At 45.3% G+C, this 21,092-nt stretch overlaps 2 protein-coding genes across 3 annotated transcripts in view; one reads left to right on the forward strand and one right to left on the reverse strand.

Moving 5' to 3' along the window:
* sema3aa (sema domain, immunoglobulin domain (Ig), short basic domain, secreted, (semaphorin) 3Aa) overlaps nt 1-21,092 on the reverse strand; it is a 68,274-nt gene that overhangs the window by 3,143 nt on the left and 44,039 nt on the right. The gene's annotated exons all lie outside the window — the stretch shown is intronic.
* The window catches only part of LOC311006459 (semaphorin-3aa-like), a gene marked incomplete at its 3' end in the record, with an annotated part of 28,554 nt that continues 13,370 nt past the window's right edge, over nt 5,909-21,092 (forward strand). Inside the window, 3 exon segments of the mRNA XM_083999304.1 lie at nt 5,909-6,551; nt 19,060-19,220; nt 20,700-20,762. Of these exon segments, the coding sequence (XP_083855430.1) occupies nt 6,446-6,551; nt 19,060-19,220; nt 20,700-20,762 (330 nt within the window). The 5' untranslated portion in view covers nt 5,909-6,445.

Consider the following 21,092-nt stretch of genomic DNA (forward strand, 5'->3'; position numbering starts at 1 on the left):
AACTTTAGCAAAACATTCTGAAAAAGTGAAACTGAATTTTCAGACTTAATCTGGATTAGACTGGACAGGGTGAAAAAAAGGTCCCATAATGCTTTTAGTCTCATCATTACACCCCCACCTTAACTGATCCTCCCAAACCTTAGCCCTCAATGAGGTTTTACCTTAATTTCGGCGACCTAGCACAGAAGCTAATGCTCTTTGCGAGATCCCTCACAGCCTCTATTCACACAGACTGTGGATCTGTGGGTGTGGATGGGAGGCAGGGCTAAAGGAGAGCAGATTTCTCAGAGGCCTGTAAGCTCCCCGATTCGACCATATAGAAAGAATAATGAGCTTCTCCACCGTTGTCTCGACCCAACCCCGGGCTTAAGTTCTCCCCCAACAAACCTCCATTCACAAATGGTTTGTTTTGCATTTACATATACATACGATTTAAAGAAATCCTCCAGGTCTCGGATTAGTCCCCCCCCCCCCACAACTCCCTGACTTCAAGATTTCTCTTTCCGCATCAGTGACGCTTCAGATGGGCTTTCTTTGACCCAAATGACTCAGGAGTCTTTCATCTGCGAGCTGGAAGTCACTCAGTCATTCATTTGTAACATGGCACTTGTTCAGCTGCTCTGATTTAAAAAACCCCGTTGGTTCACGTGTAGCGTATATTATGGTGATTTACTTCAGAAGAAGAGATTACACCTCTGCTCTGGACATGGTTATGTTGTTGCTCAACAAGTGCACGCCAGCTGATGTGAGAAAAAAAACAACTCCCCCGTCCTCCTCCTCTCCCCCCCCACGCAAGCGTCAGCAGCAAGTGTCGGCAGGAAATGATCCGCTTTTTGTGACTCAGTGTTACGTTTCAGTCGAACTTCCTCGCTTCCTGTAAACGGTTCCTGATCCTCCTTGTACCACCGTCATCATCGGAGCAGAGCGGACACATCTGCGCGAGGCAGGGCTCCACAGGAGACTTCAGTCACCAGAAAGATGGATGGAAATGTATCAGCGATGAATAAATACACCCAACAACTTCCCTCCATCCCCTCCCTCGTTGCAACAGATGTTACAGCTCGGTAGTGTTTTCCCCTCCCATGGTGCAATGTGGTTCCACTTTTGTTTATTTATGCACTCATTCCCGTACTTGTCTTGAGTGGATGCGGAAGCTGGATGTGCACGCATGAGAGTGCGTACATGCATGTGTAGGTGGCTCGTCCGGGGCTAAAAGAGATTACCCGAGTTCCGTCATGCACACGATGGGGTTGCGTGACCCCATTGTAAACCTGGAGCCCGACCTTTGACCTTTTTGAGAAGCGATGAAATGGAGGGAAACCTCCCATTTCCCTCTGCCGGGGTTTGGAGACTCTTCTGGTGTAGAGGAAGCTTTGTTAATGAGCTCTAGAATGGATTTTTAATGAAAGCGCCACTTTGTCTGCGGACGAGAGAAAGGCAAAAAGAAACAGGTGTCGGCACTTCACTGGACAGACGACAGCGCAGGCGGATGATTTTAGAGTTTTAATGATTGTAAAGACCCAGAGAGTCAAAGTGTGTGTGTTTAATCACATAACTTCCAGACTCTCCCTCTCTCTCTGTCAAACTCCAGATGTCTTCTCTGTTAAAATGATCTCTTCATATGGATTTAGAAATATTAGAAACCTTGAGCTGACACTTCCACATGCGAGCGGAGACGCACTTTCAGGCTTCATATACTGTGATGTATGGCTGCTTGTACAGCTCTGAGACAGAGACAGACGGGTTTACAGAGTTACAATAATGATCCCATACACATCTGTTTTTTTTTCTTTTTTGTTCTTTTTCTCTTTGCTCCTCTTCCATGCCTGCACATTCAGGTAAATGTTTAATCGAGACATACTTCTAGAGCAACTGGCTGATATATTAGGTGATCTCCCCGTTTTACAGCCCGGCGTGTGCGATGAAAAAGTCCAGAGTTGCACAGATATCGCCTTAACTTAATGCACTTCTTATCCTCCCTCTTGCAATAAACCTTGTCAGTATAACTCACCCATGTGCTGATGCTTTACAGTTTCACTTTCCACACTTGTCATTTGTTACTGCGTATTTTACGATGTCATATGATCATGGGTACTCCCCCCACCCCACCCACCACCCCCGACCTTCTCCTCCTATGTGCATATCCTGCACACACTCGCCCTCAGTCTCTTTGCCGCAATGTGTCAGATAAGCAGCTTCATGGTCCTCAGCGAGCAGCCTCACCACCACACTAATGGAAACGCAGCTTTGCCACAACACCCACCAGTTGCTACTGTTCTTCCTCTGTCCTTCCTCCAGTCCTTCCTGCCTTTTCCTCACCCATGTTTCCTGGACTTGTCATCTGCTGAGTAAGGGGAGGCTGCGTGACCTCCTGGTGTCATTCCATGGAAGGCGGTGTTGGTGAAAAGGAAGTGAATAGAAGGAGGAAAGCCTGTCGCAGAAAGTAAGCGATGGCTGCTCCTACCTTGAACTTCACGTTGTCAGTTATCGAAACGGCAATTAATTATTCTGGCGAAGTGGCAATGGCCTCCGGAACACGGGGTCAGGATATAGGATATGAGCCGGGCGGACCGTAGGCGTGCGCTAAAGAGGGGAAGGGGTCAAAGGGCGACGTGTGCAACATACAGGGCGGGACATTTCCGATGTTCTCTGTAAAAAAAAAGACATCTGAGGTCGTGTTACCATAATCGTTTTCTCTAACACACACACAGTACATTAACAGCGCTTCCCATAACCACCAGATGAAGACACACCATCATATCAGTAACAGCGCATTGACACTTGCCACACACACACACACACACACGGACATGGACCATCCTGACGCCGAAGCTCCTATCCACTGTGTCCTCATACACAGGGCGTCTCATGTCCTCTTCTATTTTTACCGGCAGGCGCTGAAAGCCTCTGGAAGCTCCTTGTCAATGGGCATCTCATTCCACCGCCAACGGCGTGTCACCATTTATTAAGTCGTCATTACTCAGGCTGCGGTGGTGCCGGGGGGGGTGTCTGAAATAGATCGGCGAGGATAGGTCCCGACTGTTGCTGCGCTCCCTAAAGGGCAAGCCATAAAGGCGTGTTCCAGCACATCTCACTCCACCGGCGGAGATCGATGCAGGTAGCCGCGCCGCTATTAGTTTGGCTAAACTAGATGAATGGGGAGGAAGGTGGCTGATGAGGGCAGAGAGAGGAGAGAGACAGAGGTCGATGGAGCGAGGCCGAGTGAGGGAAGAGGGCACTGTCATGTGTCTGTCTGCACCTCGCTTTGTTTTGGGTAAACAGCTAAAAAGGCTGTTTAAACTAAAGGGGCGTTGAGGTGAGAGGATGGTGGCGGCCATGGCTGTGGAAGTGGAGACACAGAAGAGGGCAGAAACTTAAATAGATAGATCATCGTTATGTTTCATTCCACAGCAGAGAGTCATATGTATTATATACTATATATTACTATAATATTGCACTGACTAAGTTAATTTCTGGTTTGATGAGGCAGGAAATGTGAGCAGTTGGACGATCGAACCGGTTGTGAACAAGTCAACCATTAAATCAGATTATCTAAGACATTTTACTTGGAGATCAAACTGAAAGCAAACACACCTGAAGTGTTGGCAGTGGTCCCAGATTATACAGGAAGCTGGTCCCTCTCAGCCACAGCAGGTCAACGCTAAAACCAGAAAACAGTTTGGACAGTTTGGTTTATACTGTTAATGTTTGCCTTCAGTGCTGCCTTCCTGATAACTTTGGCTTAACCAGGGTTTCAGCGGGGGTTTCTTACCCTGTCTGACTTTTAATAGCAATGACGTTGTGTTTCCAGAACTCAGCAGTTAACTTGGAGAATAAAAGTGTTGTTTTTACCAAGAGGAACGATGACTGAAACTACAAAACCAAGATCCAAGCTGTAATAAACTGTAATTAGGCTTTAAGGACGAGGTTTCTTTAAGGTGACAGATGTCCCACATGCTTTACTTTTCTTGTTCTTCATCCAGAAATTATTTTGGATCCCAAAAATGCTGCCGAAAAGAAAAGAAAAAGTTATGTGCCCAACTTTAAATAAAACACAAACATGCACAAAATGCCAGATCAGATATGCTCTTCCATGCAGCAGTAGCTTCAAAACAAAACAGCAATGAGACTGCTGTAATATGAGGGTGCCCTTATATGTATGTGTGTGTATATATGTATGTATATATAGATGTATGTGTTATATATATAAAAGCCCACACTCACCACGCTCACTGTACCAGCTCATTTCTCACAGTGTTTTCTTTTGGTGTCTTAAGGTGTGTGAGTTGACACATCAGCACCCCTGTTTATCAAAGCTTTTATCACCTCACCCCCTGAGAGGAAGCAGGAGGTGCCCACTCCCTCACACACACACTCACACACACATGCACACACACACACACAGACACCTGCAGGGGCTAGCAGCAGGGTTTGTGTGGGTGGGGGGGTGGCAGTAGGAGGGGGGTGGGGGGGGTGTTGTTGACCTGTCTCGCTGATGTGAATGACTTTACCAGAGACAGGATCCGTCTCAGACTATACAGGTTAACTACCAGCATGTGTTCCCCCCCGAAACCACAGGGTTCATCTGGATATGGCCAAAATATCAAGTCTCCGTGGGAACACTGCGACTGTGACCGCCCCTAATGTCAAAACATGTAAATAAATATTTTGAGCCCAAAAAAGAACAACAAACAATATAAAATTAATCTGAAAGCCAGTTTCCCTCATAATCTACTCTACTCAGGGGGCGGGGCTTAAAGTGTATATGTGATATGGCCATTATAGAAAGTAGACACATGTTGTTCTGTGTTGTCTGGACCTGATTTATTTCCTTTAACTTTTCCCAGGACTGTTTTTCTTCCTGCATGACATCCAGTCTGCTTTTTACCAACTGACTTGAATCCCAGGTTTGAGCCAGAGAAAAGCCGTACATGTGACCCACGATGCATTTAGGGTTTTAAAGAGATAATGTGGACAGTCTGTCTCATCTGTAGTGATCCAACTCTTAATTTTGAAAGCAGTATATTTCCTGAAATGTTGTGACACATCTTGACCCCGCGCTGAAACAGCTGCTGCGTATAAAGTGACTGTTGCATGATGGAAAAAGCCATAACACAATGTAAAAAAAAAAAAAAAAAAACATAAAACTACTCCTCTGTTCTGTCTTTTCAACAAAATCTAACAATTCAACTTTTACCTCAAGGTAATGTAGAGTTTGTACGGCACACAAAACCCTTAATGGGCGAAATGGGGGAAAAAATAGAAGCAGCCTCAGGAAGAGCAACAAAGGAGGGACAGGGAGACAAATCAACTAACAGGGGCATTAAAACCCAGAGGACGCTTTGTTTGGGGCTTTTTAAAGCTACACACCACAGCGTATCACCATTATCAGTCCTGTGTGTCGGCTGATTGGAAAGCTCTTCCATGAGATTTATTTCATTTCTGCAGACTGCACAAGATTTACTTCCCTCACCACACACTAGTTTTTTTTTTCCATCTACTGGTGGAAAAGGTGATGGAAGCACTGACCAGAGGAAGAGAGAAGAGAGAGACAGGAAGATAAAAGAAGTGACAAAGGGAGAGCAAAGTGAGAAAATATATTAAAATGAAGGAAACGGAGAATTGATGACTAATAAAAAAAAAAAGGAAGCAGGGAGGGAAGAGAGGAGACTATAAAAACCTAACCATCCACTACTTCCTATCCACTGTACTGGTTTCATCGTCGCTTCCCCCACCTCTCTCTCTCTCTAGCACTCCCCTTTCTCTCTCTCAGCTGCTCTCCCTCCCCTCCCCTCTCTTCCCGTGGATGGTGAAGCTCTCTTTCTCTCTTCTCTTCTCTCTCTCTCTCTCTCTCTCTCTCTCTCTCTCTCTCTCGCAGTCTGGTGGAGCCGCACACAAGGATTAGAGGGTTGCTGTGAGTGTCTGCTCAAAGAGAAGAAGCCAGAAGACAGGGAAAAAAAAGAGAGAAAAAACATCCTGTAGAAAAGGATAGCCTGACTATTGTGGATAAGTGATCTGGTTTTACCTTTTCCTCTATCTATCATCTCAATCTCAGTCAAGCCCAGCTGAAGCCTTAGCTGAGCCCTTCACCTGGAGGAGGACAGAGAAGCCAAGGGACTGGACTGTATATCCTGGACCTCCACACGGGGAGCCATGTGAGCCACTTCACACTACAGAAGTCCCCCCAACAGTCTGCACTCTGAGCTGGGGGAGCACAGCCAGGATCTTTTTCTTTTTTTTCTCCTCCTTCCACACACACACACATACAACCCTACCCCCTTTCCTCCTCCTGTCCCCTGGACCCTCCACTTTCAGGGCTCGCGTGGAGGGACTCTCCAGGCTCGGCGTATATACCCCAGCGGGAGACACTTCATCTCGTGGGGGGGAACTGGTCGGGGTGTGAGTGCCCCCTGGTCTGGAGGCCAGCCAGCAGCGCTCCAGCACCATGGATTACCTGTTTGGGATTGTAGTGCTGCTGTGCGGGGCGGTGCAGCCGGGGAGAGGAGTTGAGCCCAAGCACAACGTACCCAGGCTAAAGCTGTCATACAAGGGTAAGCCCATTCTCCCTTCTCCCCTGACTCCAGGATATACGCTGGTTTTGCTGGTGCTTTTAACGTTAGACCGGCTCTGTCTGTTTTATTTCTCTCTTGCCCATGGGTGCTCTCTCTCATGCTTTTCTTTTCATCCATTCTCTTTATGTTGAGTATCCCTTTCTTTCTCCTCTATTTCTGTGAATCTATTTCTGCCTCTGTGTTTGTCTCATTCACTCTTTCTCCCTCTCGGTCAGCAGCATCTAACTCTCTGCTCAAGCTTCTGTATTCCTGCCTCCCATTAACTCACTCCTGCCTTCTCACTTGCTCTCTGCTCGTCTCTTCAGAATCCACTGTTCTCCTTACAAATGGTCAGATTGGTTCCATATGCTGAGGAAGGGCTCCCGCCTGAACTTAAATGTATATATTGGCCCCTGTACCAGTTTCCCCCCTTGTGTTGTCCCCTTCTAGTACTGTACAGCCCTGTTAAGTGCCCTGAGAGGCAGGAGAGCCGCTGTTTAAATGGCTTCTGTCCCAAAAAACATGTCATGACGCTTCGGTCATGACATGGAGCGTTTCTTGAAGGGGCCACGCAGGTTTTTCTGACTTCTCATTAAAAGGATCCAAGAGTTGTAGACTCTTGTTTAAACGGGGAAACTACTTATACATGTTGATTTTAATGCTCATGCATTAAGTCAACTATCTGCAGCAGAAGGTCTCTGTAGAGAATGAGAGGGCGTTTTGTGTTTCTTTTTATATCGTGCACGTGTAAGTTTTTTGACGTATACAGCAAACATGTTATTCTCTCTCCTTCTGTGTTATTTTGAGGGGAGACTGCGGAGCGCCGGCTCTTCCTCTCCTCCTCCCTCTTTCTCTCTCTCTCTCTCTCTCTCTCTGTCTGGTCTCCTCTCCTCTCTCACACCCTACACTAAATCAGGCTCTTTGTAATAGCAGACTTTTCATCTCAGCTAGAAATAACTGTCAACATTTTTGGCATATTTTTGGAAGTTTTTTTTTTTTTTCTCTTCGTCCTCTTCTTCTTTTTAATGTCAGTGCGGGAGGCTATTGTGGTCTTTGTCCTAAAACATGACCGAAAGTATAGAGCCGGGAGTGTGGTCTCTCGATTCTTTATTTTCGTCCGTTACCCTCATAAAGCGTGCCCTCTGAAAATTTATGAACGAGTCTGATTTGCTGTCATTTTGCAGCAGAAAACATGAGTGTGGTTAAAACTCGTCTTGTGTGTTTGACTGTCACCCAAAGCTTTGGCTCTTCAGATAATTTCAGTCCATGTTGAGGGAAAATCGAATTTCGGTCTCGCGGAGGGTGAATATGATGTTTGTCACTTTAATTCATTTTCTATCTTTAGCCAAGACGTTTGGTATAACTTATGTTTAGAGGCCTGCTATATGACATGCTTTATTCTCTAGATGGGCTGCACGTTGTAATTTTGGGGTAGTATATTTTCCTTTATCACCCTCTCAGTTTCCAAGTGTGTATGGTTATTGTCAAGTCAACTCAAAATGCATGTGGCTGTTTTCACTTTAACGTTTAATGCACTTTTCCAGTGTCTCCCGTCCCGATGGCATCGCTTTTGCACGGTTTGCCCATCACCATAAAGGATTTTTTAAAGGGCGATGACATGCATTTACCATGTGGACAAATCAATCTGGAAAGAATCACCGTTAAAAGTTACCTGGCTCGGGCCGCGCATCCCCTGGGCGCCATCATGTCAGTTCACACAAAGCCGAGCCTGATGGGAAAATGTCATCCCTTCCTTCCACAGCCATCTGTAAAAAGAGAAAAGAATGTGAATACAGTTCCCTCCTGCCCCTGTCTGTGATCTTCTCCACTGTTCAGTCTGACAAGTGAACACGCTGCTGACAACAATACTAGACAAGAGATATGTCATCAAGCATCATGGTCTGCATTGACTGACTGTGCGAGTGATGGATGTGTATCTGCAGACGGAGAGAGCAGGTCTGCAGGAAGAGAGGAGGCTGTCATGATAGATGCACTTTGAGGATGTGCAATGATTTTTTACTAAAAGTACATAAAAGCCTCATTGTTTATGTATGTGTGTGTGTGTGTGTTGTGTGTGTGTCTGTGCGTGTGTGAATGTTCTTGCCACGTCTTGGTGTGAGGACTCAACACCCTCTCTTGTGATTTCCTCCTCTTAGACTGTAAGTGGTGTGTCGATGTGTGAGTTTGTGTATGTGTGTGTGTGTGTGTGTGTGTTTTAGCAAGACAAAAAAAGTGTCAGGTCTGGCGTGCACTCATATAATTAGACACCTGGTTTTGTGCTTGTGCCCGTGCACGTCTGCATGAGCTCACAAATTGTGTTTTTTTTTTTTTTCCTTTTTATTGTGCTGTTGAATCGATGTTTCTGTAATTGCGCGTGATTGCAAACTGCTGCTGGCTTGCACCACCGTGTGTGTGTGTGTGTGTGTATGTGTGTGTGTGTGTGTGTAAATGCATGTCACAATGTGGTGTGTAAAGGCACGGGAGCGTATCATGTGCCGCCGTCTTTGTGTGTCCCCCGCTCGCCAGTGTCTCGGGGCCCACAGGTGTTTGATGGCTCTCTTGATGCCTGTCAGGGGGGACGCTTCTCAGTTCACACCCACACCGCGGTGGGAGGAGGGAGGGAGGAGGGGGGAGGAGGAGATCTGCTTTTAATGAAGGAAAAAAGCTGGCAGACATACAGTAGACGACGCATAAGGAAGGGAGGCTGGTTGTTAAGTGAAGTGTCACTCATCCCCCAGCTCCCCGTCTATGAAGCATAGTAATTAAGTCAAATAAACGACAAGGAGGAATCCTCCTGGGAAGGACAGTCGAGGAAGAACAGAGCCCAGAGAGTTGTCCAACGGGACGATCACACCGGCACAGAGCGAAGGAGAGACCGAGGCCCAGGAGGAGTGGGAACGGTGGCAGCAACCAGCCGAGGCCTGTGATTTGAGGCGTTGAAATAAACACCAAGCATGTGAAAGCAAGGTCCCATGAAATCGTTCTCAAATGAGTGCTGATGACACGCCTCCGGGGACAGATAGCCAGAGAGAAGTGAGTGATTTTCTTCCCCCCCCGGAGAGGACAGGAGCCAACGACTGCAGAGTGAGCAGTTTGAGGGTTGCAGAACGTCTGCGCAGTGGAGGCAGATAGGTAGATAAAATGACCTCTCGTGGGACAGCTGGCGCAGCAAGTGCAGAGTAAATGATTTCCCGGTGGGGTCAGTTTAGACGTTCAGCAAAGAGGATCTGGCTTCACGGGGACAGAACGATGATCACAAGAGTTAATGATTTTCTCCTCGCCGCGATACTAAAATAGCTCTTACTTTCCTCGCCTTCACTAGTAACATAAGGAGACGGAGACATGGGGTGAAACTCAAGTCCAAGTTAAAATAATCTCACTCAGCTGAGATATTGCACATGTTGATACGGCCGCAATGTTGTGTAGTAAGTGGAAGGGGAAGGAATAAAATGGCAACTGGATGAGCCAACAGCAGTGAGAGAGTGTCCAGCAGAGCTTTATTAGAAAGACTATCAGTGCTGCTGTGTGTGGCACCACTGCAACACAGCATCCATATAAAGCACATGTAACTATGATACACTCGCATGGATCAATGCATACCTGCACAGTGCACACAATTGCATTCCCAAGCACAATCCCATGTCGTAGCAGCCATCAGGAGGAACACTGACCCCTAAAGGTCAATCAATGCGCATACAGCGTGGAGGAGATTCAGCAGGGGGGTAAATTGGTGGAACTGCCAAAAAGAATTGACCCTGTTGTGATCTCTAAAAAGGAGCCCGGCGAGCGTCACTTTAAAAACCAAAAAGGTCTCGTTAAACAACCTGATAATTACCCCCAGCTCTGGGGCTAATTATGGAGCCTACTGTATGACCTCTTAATGCCACGGCGGCCGCCCCACGCCGGCTGGAGAGAGAGGGCGGAACCGAGGAGGAAAGATGGAGCAAAGGGAGACTGAGAAAGAGACGAGGGAATCTGGAATTGGCTCGCAACGCTTCAAAATAGACACTTGGTGTGGAACCGCACTCAACGCAGTCTGGACGCAGGCCCCATAATAAGCCTCTCTAAGTCTGTGCGTCTGAGCGTGCCCATGTGTGTGTGTATGCGTGTGTGGGCGTGCCTGCCCTGTGAAAATATGTATCATGTGCATGTATGTGTTTGTGGGTGTTTTGCATGCGCGCTGGGTTTTTTTCTATCAGAGTGTTGTGTCTGTTCAGTCTGTTACATGTGAACGAGCATCTGACTGAGCCCGAGCCGAGCCGAGCCGAGCCGAGCCGCGCTCCCTCTCTCTGGTGTATCTGTCCACCCTGTGGGCTGGGGCTGACAGAGCGGATGTAGATAATTATAAGGTGTTCTCCCAACGCGCCAACTTTGGAGATGTCTGCCTCCCTCGCCCTCTTTCTCTTTCTCTTTCTTTTTCTCTCATCGTTCTTTTCTTGCTACCCCCTCCTCCCTCCTCTGTGGCTCAGTCCCTTCTCAAAGAACCACAACACCGCAGACCCTAAGTACAGTCTTCAAGTAGAGAGTGTGTGTGTGTGTGTGTAATATTTTTTCTACTTGTTTCCCTTTCCTGTCTCTTTGATTGCAGCTCAGTTGATACATATCTTTTGGCTATCCCTCTTTTCAACTCGCACAACCGACCGACCGTCCCTCATCTCTGGCTCCCACACAGCCACATTCCAATAGTATAAACCAATGTTTTGAAGTGGCTTGCCTTTCAACTATGCCCCCATGTTACATCCGTATACGCTCCGTTCCCCTGGCGCTGACTCACTCACCTGACCGCAGTGTTTAATGTGCTCCCACCACCCTCGTCTGCAGGGTGAAAGATGGCATAATGAAGTGTGTAAGTGTGTGTGACACTCATTGCCCCACACATAATTGTGCAATGACACAAGCACGGTTGCAAAACAAAAAAGCCATTCATCAATTCTGTCACTTGTTTTTCTTGCAGTTTAACACTTGCATCCGAAAAACAGGGAGGATGGTTTTAATCAGTTCCTTATCAGTGTTGCTTCATATTATGTGTAGTTTAAGTGAATATGGGAATGTTGGAGGAGTGAAGTGTATATTATCATTACCTCACGCTGACAAACAGGCAGGTATAATTTGAAAGTTTTACAACCTTTCACTCACATGTGTCTTTGGTTTTCTTCTTGAGTAGGTTTGTGTTTTGGAATGTAATGCATTTCCCCAGTCTTCATAAAACGCTCTGTTGCAAATAGCTGTTTTATTACAGGACTATTTACTTTAGAAAATTCTATTTAAGGGAAACGATGACTGAAAACGGTCTGGATGCGTACCACAGCGGGAGTTGGTGTGTCAGCGCTGGGTGTTATTTGCTTAAAGATTATTCCGTGTATAGCTCACAGCGATTGTACATGTCCGTTGTACATTTTTGTCTCGGTGTGTGTGTACATAAGCGGTGTATGGACATGGCACACAGGAAAAATATCCAGTGTCTTTGCATCTGTGTTTGGGATGTGGGCTTGGGTTACAGCGCAGTGCAGATTGCTGAAGCGAGGGTATGAATGGGTCCCGCCACCTGCTAAGTCTTGTCAGTCAGATGGGGAGAGGGCACACCATTCAATCCGAACAGAGTCGAGTTACAAATGAGGGGGACATCTCCGCGGAAAGACGGACTGAAGGGGCTGCTCGACGGCAGACAGACCCAGAAAGACGTGGTTGAGAGTGTGAAACAGTTTTTTTGATGTTACTTAAGGATGCTGAGTGATTTATTATAATTACAGACACTGCTAGTGGTTTTAGTCCAAATGTAACACGCTGTCTTTTTTAATGTCATGTCTCAAGGTCAATTTAAGAAAAAAACAGTCGCTTAAAATCTCCGTAATTTGAGACTCTCTTCACTTTCGACTTGTTTTTTCTTCTCCTCTCCTGTCATAAATAACACGAGCAGCGTGAGATATAACGAGGAAGGCTTTCAAAACACTTTACATCACCGAACTGGGCAATAAAATCCCCACGTTGCAGCAGGAAATTATCGTTTTCCAGTGTGAAAGCGTTTCATGAAAAGCATTTATTACATGAAACCTCATTTTGTTCCTTAAATAAGACTGCGCGCAGGGCTGAAAAACGTGTGGATCTTTCGTTCCAGTGTCTCCGTCGCATCAATGTGTTTACTGTCACAAGTTTGCCCGGGACACATTCAGATCTGTAGCCTCGCCTCATTAATTTCTAATAAAATGGCAGAGCTGACATTCAGCTCCACCGTGCAGCTTGACAGGCTGCACTAACAGGCAGTGGCTCCAGACATGACCACACTAACCACAGCCTGGTTCCTCTCAACGTCCATCCGTCACACTGCCTGGCGGTAGATAGCACTATCTCCCTCCCTCACACTGATTTGTCAGTGTGTGTTTGTGTGTTCTTCTCACAAACAACTTTTGCATTCATGGCTGTTTTTATTTGCATGCAAAAAGTGAGTGTGTGTATTCACAAGTGTGCCTGTGTCTCCGTTTTTGTTTGCCTTAAGAATTAATAAGAAGCAGAGCCACTGAGCAGCCTGGTTATACCATGAGCAGTTAGTGGTGTGTGAGTGGGCTTTCTGTGGCGGGCATGGCCAGGCCTCTTGCCGTCTGTGGTTGCAGTGCTGGTGGAAAAACCGCTCTCTGTGGTCCAGCCATGCAATGACAGGAGGAGACACACACTAATGAAATGGTTCCATATTCGACCACTTTTGTTGTATGCATGCTTTTTTTCCCCCCCTTTAAATTTGTGCTCATGTTTCTGCCTTAGTTTACTGCTGTTTTTTTTTTGTCTATCATTCAGTTTGTTGCTTTCTCTGCTTTTCTTCTCCTGTCAACTCCTCTAGTATTCTCCGCTCGTCTAATTCCGCGTCGCTCCTCACTTCCCTGTCTTTCTCTTTCTCTCAAGGGAGAAAGGAATGTTGTGTGGTGACGAGGAAGTCTAGCATTTGGGTTGAGAGAGATGAATGGTGCTGCCTGGTGAAATTCAACACATACTTAGACTACCCATATAGATTCCACGTGGTTTGGGATGTGGTCACGTTTTCCTTGTTAGTCCCTCTGATACATATCCTATGGTTGAAAATACCCTGAGTCATATTCACAGAGCAGAATATGGTATTAAATCATCCCATAGGATCAGTACTTGACTATGAATGACTATGAATTATGGCTATGAGTCATTTTGGTTGAAAAACAGAAAATTAAGTTGAACTATTTTGACTGATTCTGTGTTTTTCACAGAGGTGGAATCAAAGCGAACTCTGCAGTCGGAAACTTGTCAGATATTTGGCTGCTGTGATTAATCAGTCAGCAGCACACACACTTTGTTCATGCATGCACACACACTCCCTGTTCCCTCGTCTTAATCGCGGAGTTCACGGCACCGTGTGTAAGGCAGCACATTTCCTGTCAGTGCACTCACTCACTCAGCTGCACCTGAATGAGAAAATCCAATGGCCCAGGTTGTATTATACAGATGGTCACCATGGAAACCAACCCACACCTGCTACTGTGCTTAGAAAGAGAGAGAAAAAGGGAGGGAGAGAGACACAGAGAGAGAGAGGGGAGGTGAACTTTTGAGGCATGTGTGGATATCCTTGAGCTCAGGATAATATTTGAACACTTTGTTAAGCAAAGCTCTCAGCAAATTTCCATGGGGCGGCCGTCTCTGCTTTTTTCTTTTCTTTCCTTTTCTTTTTTCTTTTTTTTACTAACACCTGTGTTTTGTGGCTGAGGCCATCACAGAACAGCGAAACACACACCGCGCCACACACGGAGAAAAAAGAAAGCATTCAGAGGTAGAGACTGACATGCCAAACCAAACCGCTGGCGATATTACAGTACTGTGTGTCTTTGCTTGAAGCTAGTCTTGTATTTGAAAGATAAACATGTGTAATTCTCTGCTCTGGTTCCTTTTTGAGCTGCCATTTTATTTTCAGACCGGTCGTGTGTTTTCTTTTTCTTTCTTTCTTTTTTAAATTCCTGCCTGTCAATGGAGTAGCTCCTTCGTAGTAGCTACACACGCACTCTTTAAAACCACTAAAACACACAACTGGGGTCTAAGACACACACACATACACACACATTCTGCCGACTGCAGAAGAGAAAGAACAATGTGAATGAGCAGCAAATGAACAAGTGAAACATGTCACTGGAGAAGCTCTTTACATACTGAAAACTCCTCTCCCCTTGTTCAGCATGAACTGTATATATGAACAAGAGAAGCACTTGAAAAGTGTTATGCATTATTTTAATGGAATATTACCCATCTGTTGAATCTCAGTCAAGTGTTTTCCTCTGTCAGGCTTTTATGTTTCATGTCACTCAAATACACACACACAGCTGCGCATACACACATTCAGATAAACATAATTTAATGCCCTGTCGCCTTTTCTTTCATACCGTTTTCATTATTCCGCTATTGCGTGGCATGTAGGCGTCTAAAATGCCTGCCTGTTTGGAGAATGGGGGAGTGAAGAGTACTCCACACACAATTGCACTTGAATTTTGAATGTAGCTCTTTTTTTTCTTTTTCTTTTTTCCTCTGGCTTTTTAAGACAAGAGCCAGGTTATTTTCCATAATGGAGTATGACAGAGGGACAAATGATAATTTATTTGAATGAATTGCTGTATTTGCCCATTTCAAGGGGGCGTCCTTGAATAATATATAGTGTGTGTGCATGGAATGAATGTGAAAAAGAAAACACAGAGCTTGAGTCTATGATGTATAGAGATATACAGTAGTAGATACACAGATTTATAGATAAGCATGTTACATATTCTGAAACAGGACACTTTTATCATTCAGTCATGTTTTAACAAGACACCAGAAATCGGGCCAAGACACTGATTGTGCAAAAACCTTTGAGTGTTCACAGGTGTGTCTACATATTTGCATGTGTGTGCACGAGTGTGTTTGCATCTATGTCTGTGGCTGTTTGCATAGGCCACTGTGTCTACATGTTCTCATGTGTGAAAGACAGAATGTGCGACTGAAAGAGAGCAGACAGAGGATGTGTGTAACAGGAGAAAGTGGGATGGAGGTGGGCAGCAGAGACCGAACCGAATGTGTGTGTGTGTGTGTGTGTGTGAAGTGACTGGAATGCATATGCGCACACGAGTATATGTGTTTAAATGTCTCTGCGTCCCAGTGGCTAGTGTAAGCAGACTGTGTGTGGTGTGGAGGGGGCCGAGGGGGCACGTGGCGTGTGTGTATGGGCACACATACATTAGAGGCGGTGTGTTGAGTGTGTCTGTGTATGCATTTGTATTGGGTTGTGTGTGTGTGTGGGGGGGGGGGGGGGGGGTCCTGGGCCAGGGAGTGTGTTAGAGGTGGAAGCTGCTGAGTGCGCTCGCTGTTCCACAAGTTCATGCTGCCTAAGCAGAAATACTTATTGGATTACAACTTAGTCTGGGAAGAAGTGTATGTGTGTGTGTGTTCATATGTGTGTGCGCGTGAGTTTGCTGTGGAATTAATGCAGTGTAAACATTCAGGTCAATATTAATATATGCATGTCAGTTAAAGGGCGTGGTAGGTGTTCACATTTTAAAAGCAGAGCACCGTGACTTCATGTTGAACCTGTTTTGCATATGTGTGTGTGTGTGTGTGTGTGTGTTATTCTACATATACTGTATGTTCCCTGTATGTGTGTATGTGTGTATGCTTGCTGTGGCTAGGTACTATATTTTGTATGAGCTGCGCTGTGCACTCTCCCAGCTCCAAACGAGCGTGTCTGTGTTTAGGTTGGAGGTCCTTAGGTGCTCACGCCCCAGTTCCTCCAATTCTCCAAACCACAGTAGATCCCAGCTCAGATAAAGCCTCTTTGTGTGTTTTTTTTGTGCGCGCAGGCACTACCTTGTCTTTGTCGGAGATCGCCACGTGTTGAAATATGCGTGTGTGTGTGTGTGTTTTTTTTTACTTTGGCCCATCTGGGGGGGAAACCTTTACGTGACGGCCCCTCGGACGCTGCCATTTTGGAGCGCGGTCCTGGCAGAGTCTCGCCTTCAGCTGATACGGGTCGTCTCATGTCGAGCCAAGATGGCAGCGAAGAGGAGTCGAGCAAAAATCTTCCCCTTAAGTGGAAACAGGGAGAAGATAGAGAATATTATTACAGTCGTCCTCTGGTTTGTTCATCTGCTATTGACAGTTTATCCTTGTGTCTCAATATCTGTCATTCTCCTCTTCCCTTTTTTTTATTTTCTCTGGTTTTTCAAAAGCCTAAAACTATTTATTTTTCCACCTCATTCCGTTTTTATGCCTCCCTTGGCCTTTTGCCACTTCCCTCTCTTTTTTCCATGACTTCACGGTTGAAACATAAGAAGACCTCCTCTGGAAATCGCATTCCTCTATATCATTTTCTGACCCTGCGATGTCATGTCTGATTGGTAAACCGTGGAAAATCGGCTATCTGATTGGCCACCGCATGATCACAGCATTGCTTTGAAGACACCTCTTAACATCAGTATTTCATTTCTTGTTGTCGTAATCGAGCGCTGCGGTGCTGTTTTCTCTTTTTGTGTGTGTGTAAATGTGAATGCCAGGATGCTGGTTCACATGGAAATGGCCAGTGCAAAAAAAAAAAAAATACCTACACACACTGAAACCCACACACATACGCTCAACCCATCTGTGGTACAGTACAAATTCTCACACACACACACATACACACACACACACGTCCACAGACCTCCATTCATGCCCACACCCACCCACTCCATTTCCCCAGCCTCAAACCTCGCCACCAAATTCCAAGTAACGCAGATGAGCTGCAACCGTCTTTATTAGGTGACGACCACTCCCCCTCGCGCGGCGGCCCTCCCCCACCACCACCCACCCACCCCACCGGTACTCCATACACAGAGATGGCTGACACACCATTTCCTCCACCCCCCCTCTTCCATCAGATCCTTCTTTTATGTAGACACAGATGTCCAAGATCTTACACACTGTGAGTGGGCGCAGATGGCTCCTATAGCAGCCCGTCAATCAGAGCTTTGTGCGGAGAGCAGGGAGATCACAATCCACTGGACTGCACGCTCATATGTGTGCGTGTGTTATGTGTATACATATGTATATAGTGTATCCATGTTTGTGCACATATGTGCTCTGGTTTCTATATTGCGTGCCTGCGTGTGTCCATGCTATGTGGTGACACTGATGATGATGGATGACAGACTGAGGCTGAGGCATCACTAGACTGTACCTGTGGTGCAGATATATAGAGCACATGTTCTCTGTCCAGTAGACCGACCACGAGCAGATGCTTAATAGATTAATCCAATTTCATGTGATTTAATTGCAAATCAGATGTCAGTGCTATTATTGCAATTATGACACTACAGAGCAGCCAACACTGTTTGAGCCAAAAGGGGCTGCTGCTGATCGACATGCTGCACATTTGTGTTGCGGGGGATGTTATTTAATTTGCCGACATTGTTTTATTCCTAATTATAATTAAAGATAATATATATTCTGCATTTCCTTTGTTTGAGCCACAATATACAAATCAAGTAATAGATTGATGTTAAGGAAAGGAAAAGGGTCTTTACTTTGAGTGTGTTGGTTTTCATACACTTTTAATTAGACTACGCCATACCATCATTATTATTATAGTTAAACTTGTCATCTATTCCCTTGTCTTTTATACATGTAAAATAGTGCAATGACTTCAGAGATTATTAAGTTAAACACTAAGGCTTCACTGGCTGCACTATGGTTGTTTAAATGTGGTTGTAAAGCACATAAAAAACAAATATTAATTTTACTGTTGCAGATGGGCTTTTATGACCAAAGCTGTTCATATTAGCATTTACGAGACATATAATCTTGGGTTAAGTTGCTCAGAGGAAGGGAGAGTTGTTCTCTGTTAATATGATACTATTGCTCCGCGTAGCTACTCGACGGAGCTCCTCCTCGGCGATTAAAGGTTAACTGACTCTCAGCAGTCGGACTAGACTTTAGTCCATGTGTAAAGTCTTGTGGTTTTCATTAGCATGACCGCATACACACCTGAGTGGAACACAGTGCACAAGTACACACAGTCAGGGACTATTCAATTTTAATTTACATAATAACCCATTACAGATACATGCCACACACACACACACACCCACACATACTTACTGTACACACAGTGTCTCCCCTGGCCCTGACTCCATATGATTATTCAACCAATCACACGGCTGAACAGTCTGAACCGTGTCCCTGATTGGGACATGCTGTGTTCACTTTAAATGTCTCACGCTATACCTGACTGACATGTGTCCGGCTGTCTGTGTGTGCAAATGTGTGTGTATGTGTGTGGAAAAGCAATAAAGGAAGTATGGAAAAAAGGAGCTCAGTAACTCATTTCATACAGCTGGGAATCTTGACTGAAGACGAACTGTAGTTTTTCTTTGAGTCAAAGACAAACACAACTTTTCTGCACTCATATCACTTATTATTAATTATTTTTTAACGCAAATAGATTCTCACAGGTTAGCTGACTTAACACCATTTCTTACTTCTCACTGTCTTTCAGAGATGTTAGAGTCCAGTAACCTCGTCACCTTCAATGGCCTAGCCAACAGCTCCAGCTACGACGCTTTCCTATTGGACGAGGAGCGAGGGAGGCTATTGGTCGGAGCCGAAGACCACATCTTCTCCTTTGACCTCGTCAACATCAACAGAGACAACAAACAGGTGAGGTTCAAATATTACGCAACTTTATTTTGCCCACAGTTGGAGTTTTTTTTTATGGATTTCTTTAAAAGTTGAATGCAGATTATAAGGTTTTAGTTTTTCCTCTCCTTTCCTCTCCTCTCCTCTCCTCTCCTCTCCTCTCCTCTCCTCTCCTCTCCTCTCTTCTCCCCTCCCCTCCCCTCTTTCTCCTTCCCTCTTCTCACTTCCCTCTGAAGTCCATTACTCTCTTGTCTTCCTCCACTCCCCTCTGCCTCGGTCCAGACAGGGCTGTCCATAATTCCATTACTCCACCTGGACTAGGTTAACAGTCTTTTTATCTGATTGGGGCAGCTATCATAGACGCTCAAGACTGACACAGACTTGCCTGCAGGCTGCACCGAGCCGAGCAGGGGAATTAAAGTGCTGAAAAATACATAGTCAATGCAAAGAGGGAGAATGTGTCTCTGAAATCTTTTTGCCCTTGGCTCGGATGTGTATTTTTTCTTTTCCTTTTCGCTCTTTTGTTCTGATCTTTGCATCATTAGAAGATAAAGGCCAAAAAGCAGTGATTAAGCAAATCTAATGTAATTACCCTGAAATGTGCAACGCAGCTTCCCAAGAGAGGAAAACCTCAGCTGATCCAGAGAAGAGATTAACTAGAAGAACAGAATGTGGAATGTGTGTGTCTGTGTGTGTGTTTGTTGTATAGACATAATAATGCATACACATGCATGGGGACATGCATTTTTCCGCAGCTGTGTGGCCACCACGGGGGAAAAAAAGAACTCAAATCACACCCAATTTTTGAGTATTTAATCATTCCTTTACTCATTCCTGCTCACACATGCACACTCATGCTCCATGTGTGTTTATAATTCATATGACACGAGGGGCCACAGATGGATTCGCCGTAAGGACGGAACCAAAGCCATTATTTATTTGACAATGAGTCCTATCTCTTCCAAAACAAAGTATCAAAAGCCGACTCTCTCTTCATATTTGAAGTGAAAAACTACGACCATATGCTCAGGATTTGAACTGTTGAAAGAAATGTAACTTTTTAAATCCCATTAATTTGGACCAGAACCCATGTTTAGACCATATGAAATTTCTATACTGGCACAACAAGTGGGATATAGAGGGTAATAAATATCCCTGAGTATTTATGTTTCAACATATTACATTTTATTCACACTGTTTTCTCTATTCTGTTTCAATTCGCCTGTCACAAGTCTTTATCTTCCTTGTAGCGGTCCAGGCATCATGTATTTATTATATGTACATGCAGTTGTAAAAATACAGAAATGAGTAAACCGGGCCTCATCAGTATGAAACATGACGAATCAGAAGTCATCCTCCTGGAATTACACAAATTCTGTTTTCTTCTGATTCACTGCATTGACTCACAGCCTCCTTGTTTCATGAAACAACATGTGAATCTCTCCTCTCCACCTCCAGCACAGTGTGACTTTGTCTTTTTTTTCTCTCATTTTTGCACAGATTGCGTGGCCTGCCACCCCCTCCAAGAGGGATGAATGCAAGTGGGCAGGGAAAGACCTTGGGGTAAGTCCACACTCATGATAGCATCATGGTTTGAACTTCTCCCCTACAGTTCCTGGTCTGTTGTTGCCCAGATTCGTGTGGCTTCGTTCTGCGTGCCTCCGTGTAATTCCTCAAATTTCTCTGGGATTTGTGTTTTTGGTGTCTGACCACATTAAATATACAAACAACAATGCAGAATAGAAGTGACTGTCTGGATCCAGCACCCGAGAGCGCTGTAGAGCGGTAGGACATTAACTGGGATAAAAGTGATTTGTCCTGTCTCACCTCTGGCGCACTGTACTCTCTACAGACCATCCCCCCACAGGCACACACAACTGAGCACATAGACCC

This window comes from Trachurus trachurus (assembly GCF_905171665.1).
Source record: "Trachurus trachurus genome assembly, chromosome: 23".
Taxonomy (NCBI): domain Eukaryota; kingdom Metazoa; phylum Chordata; class Actinopteri; order Carangiformes; family Carangidae; genus Trachurus; species Trachurus trachurus.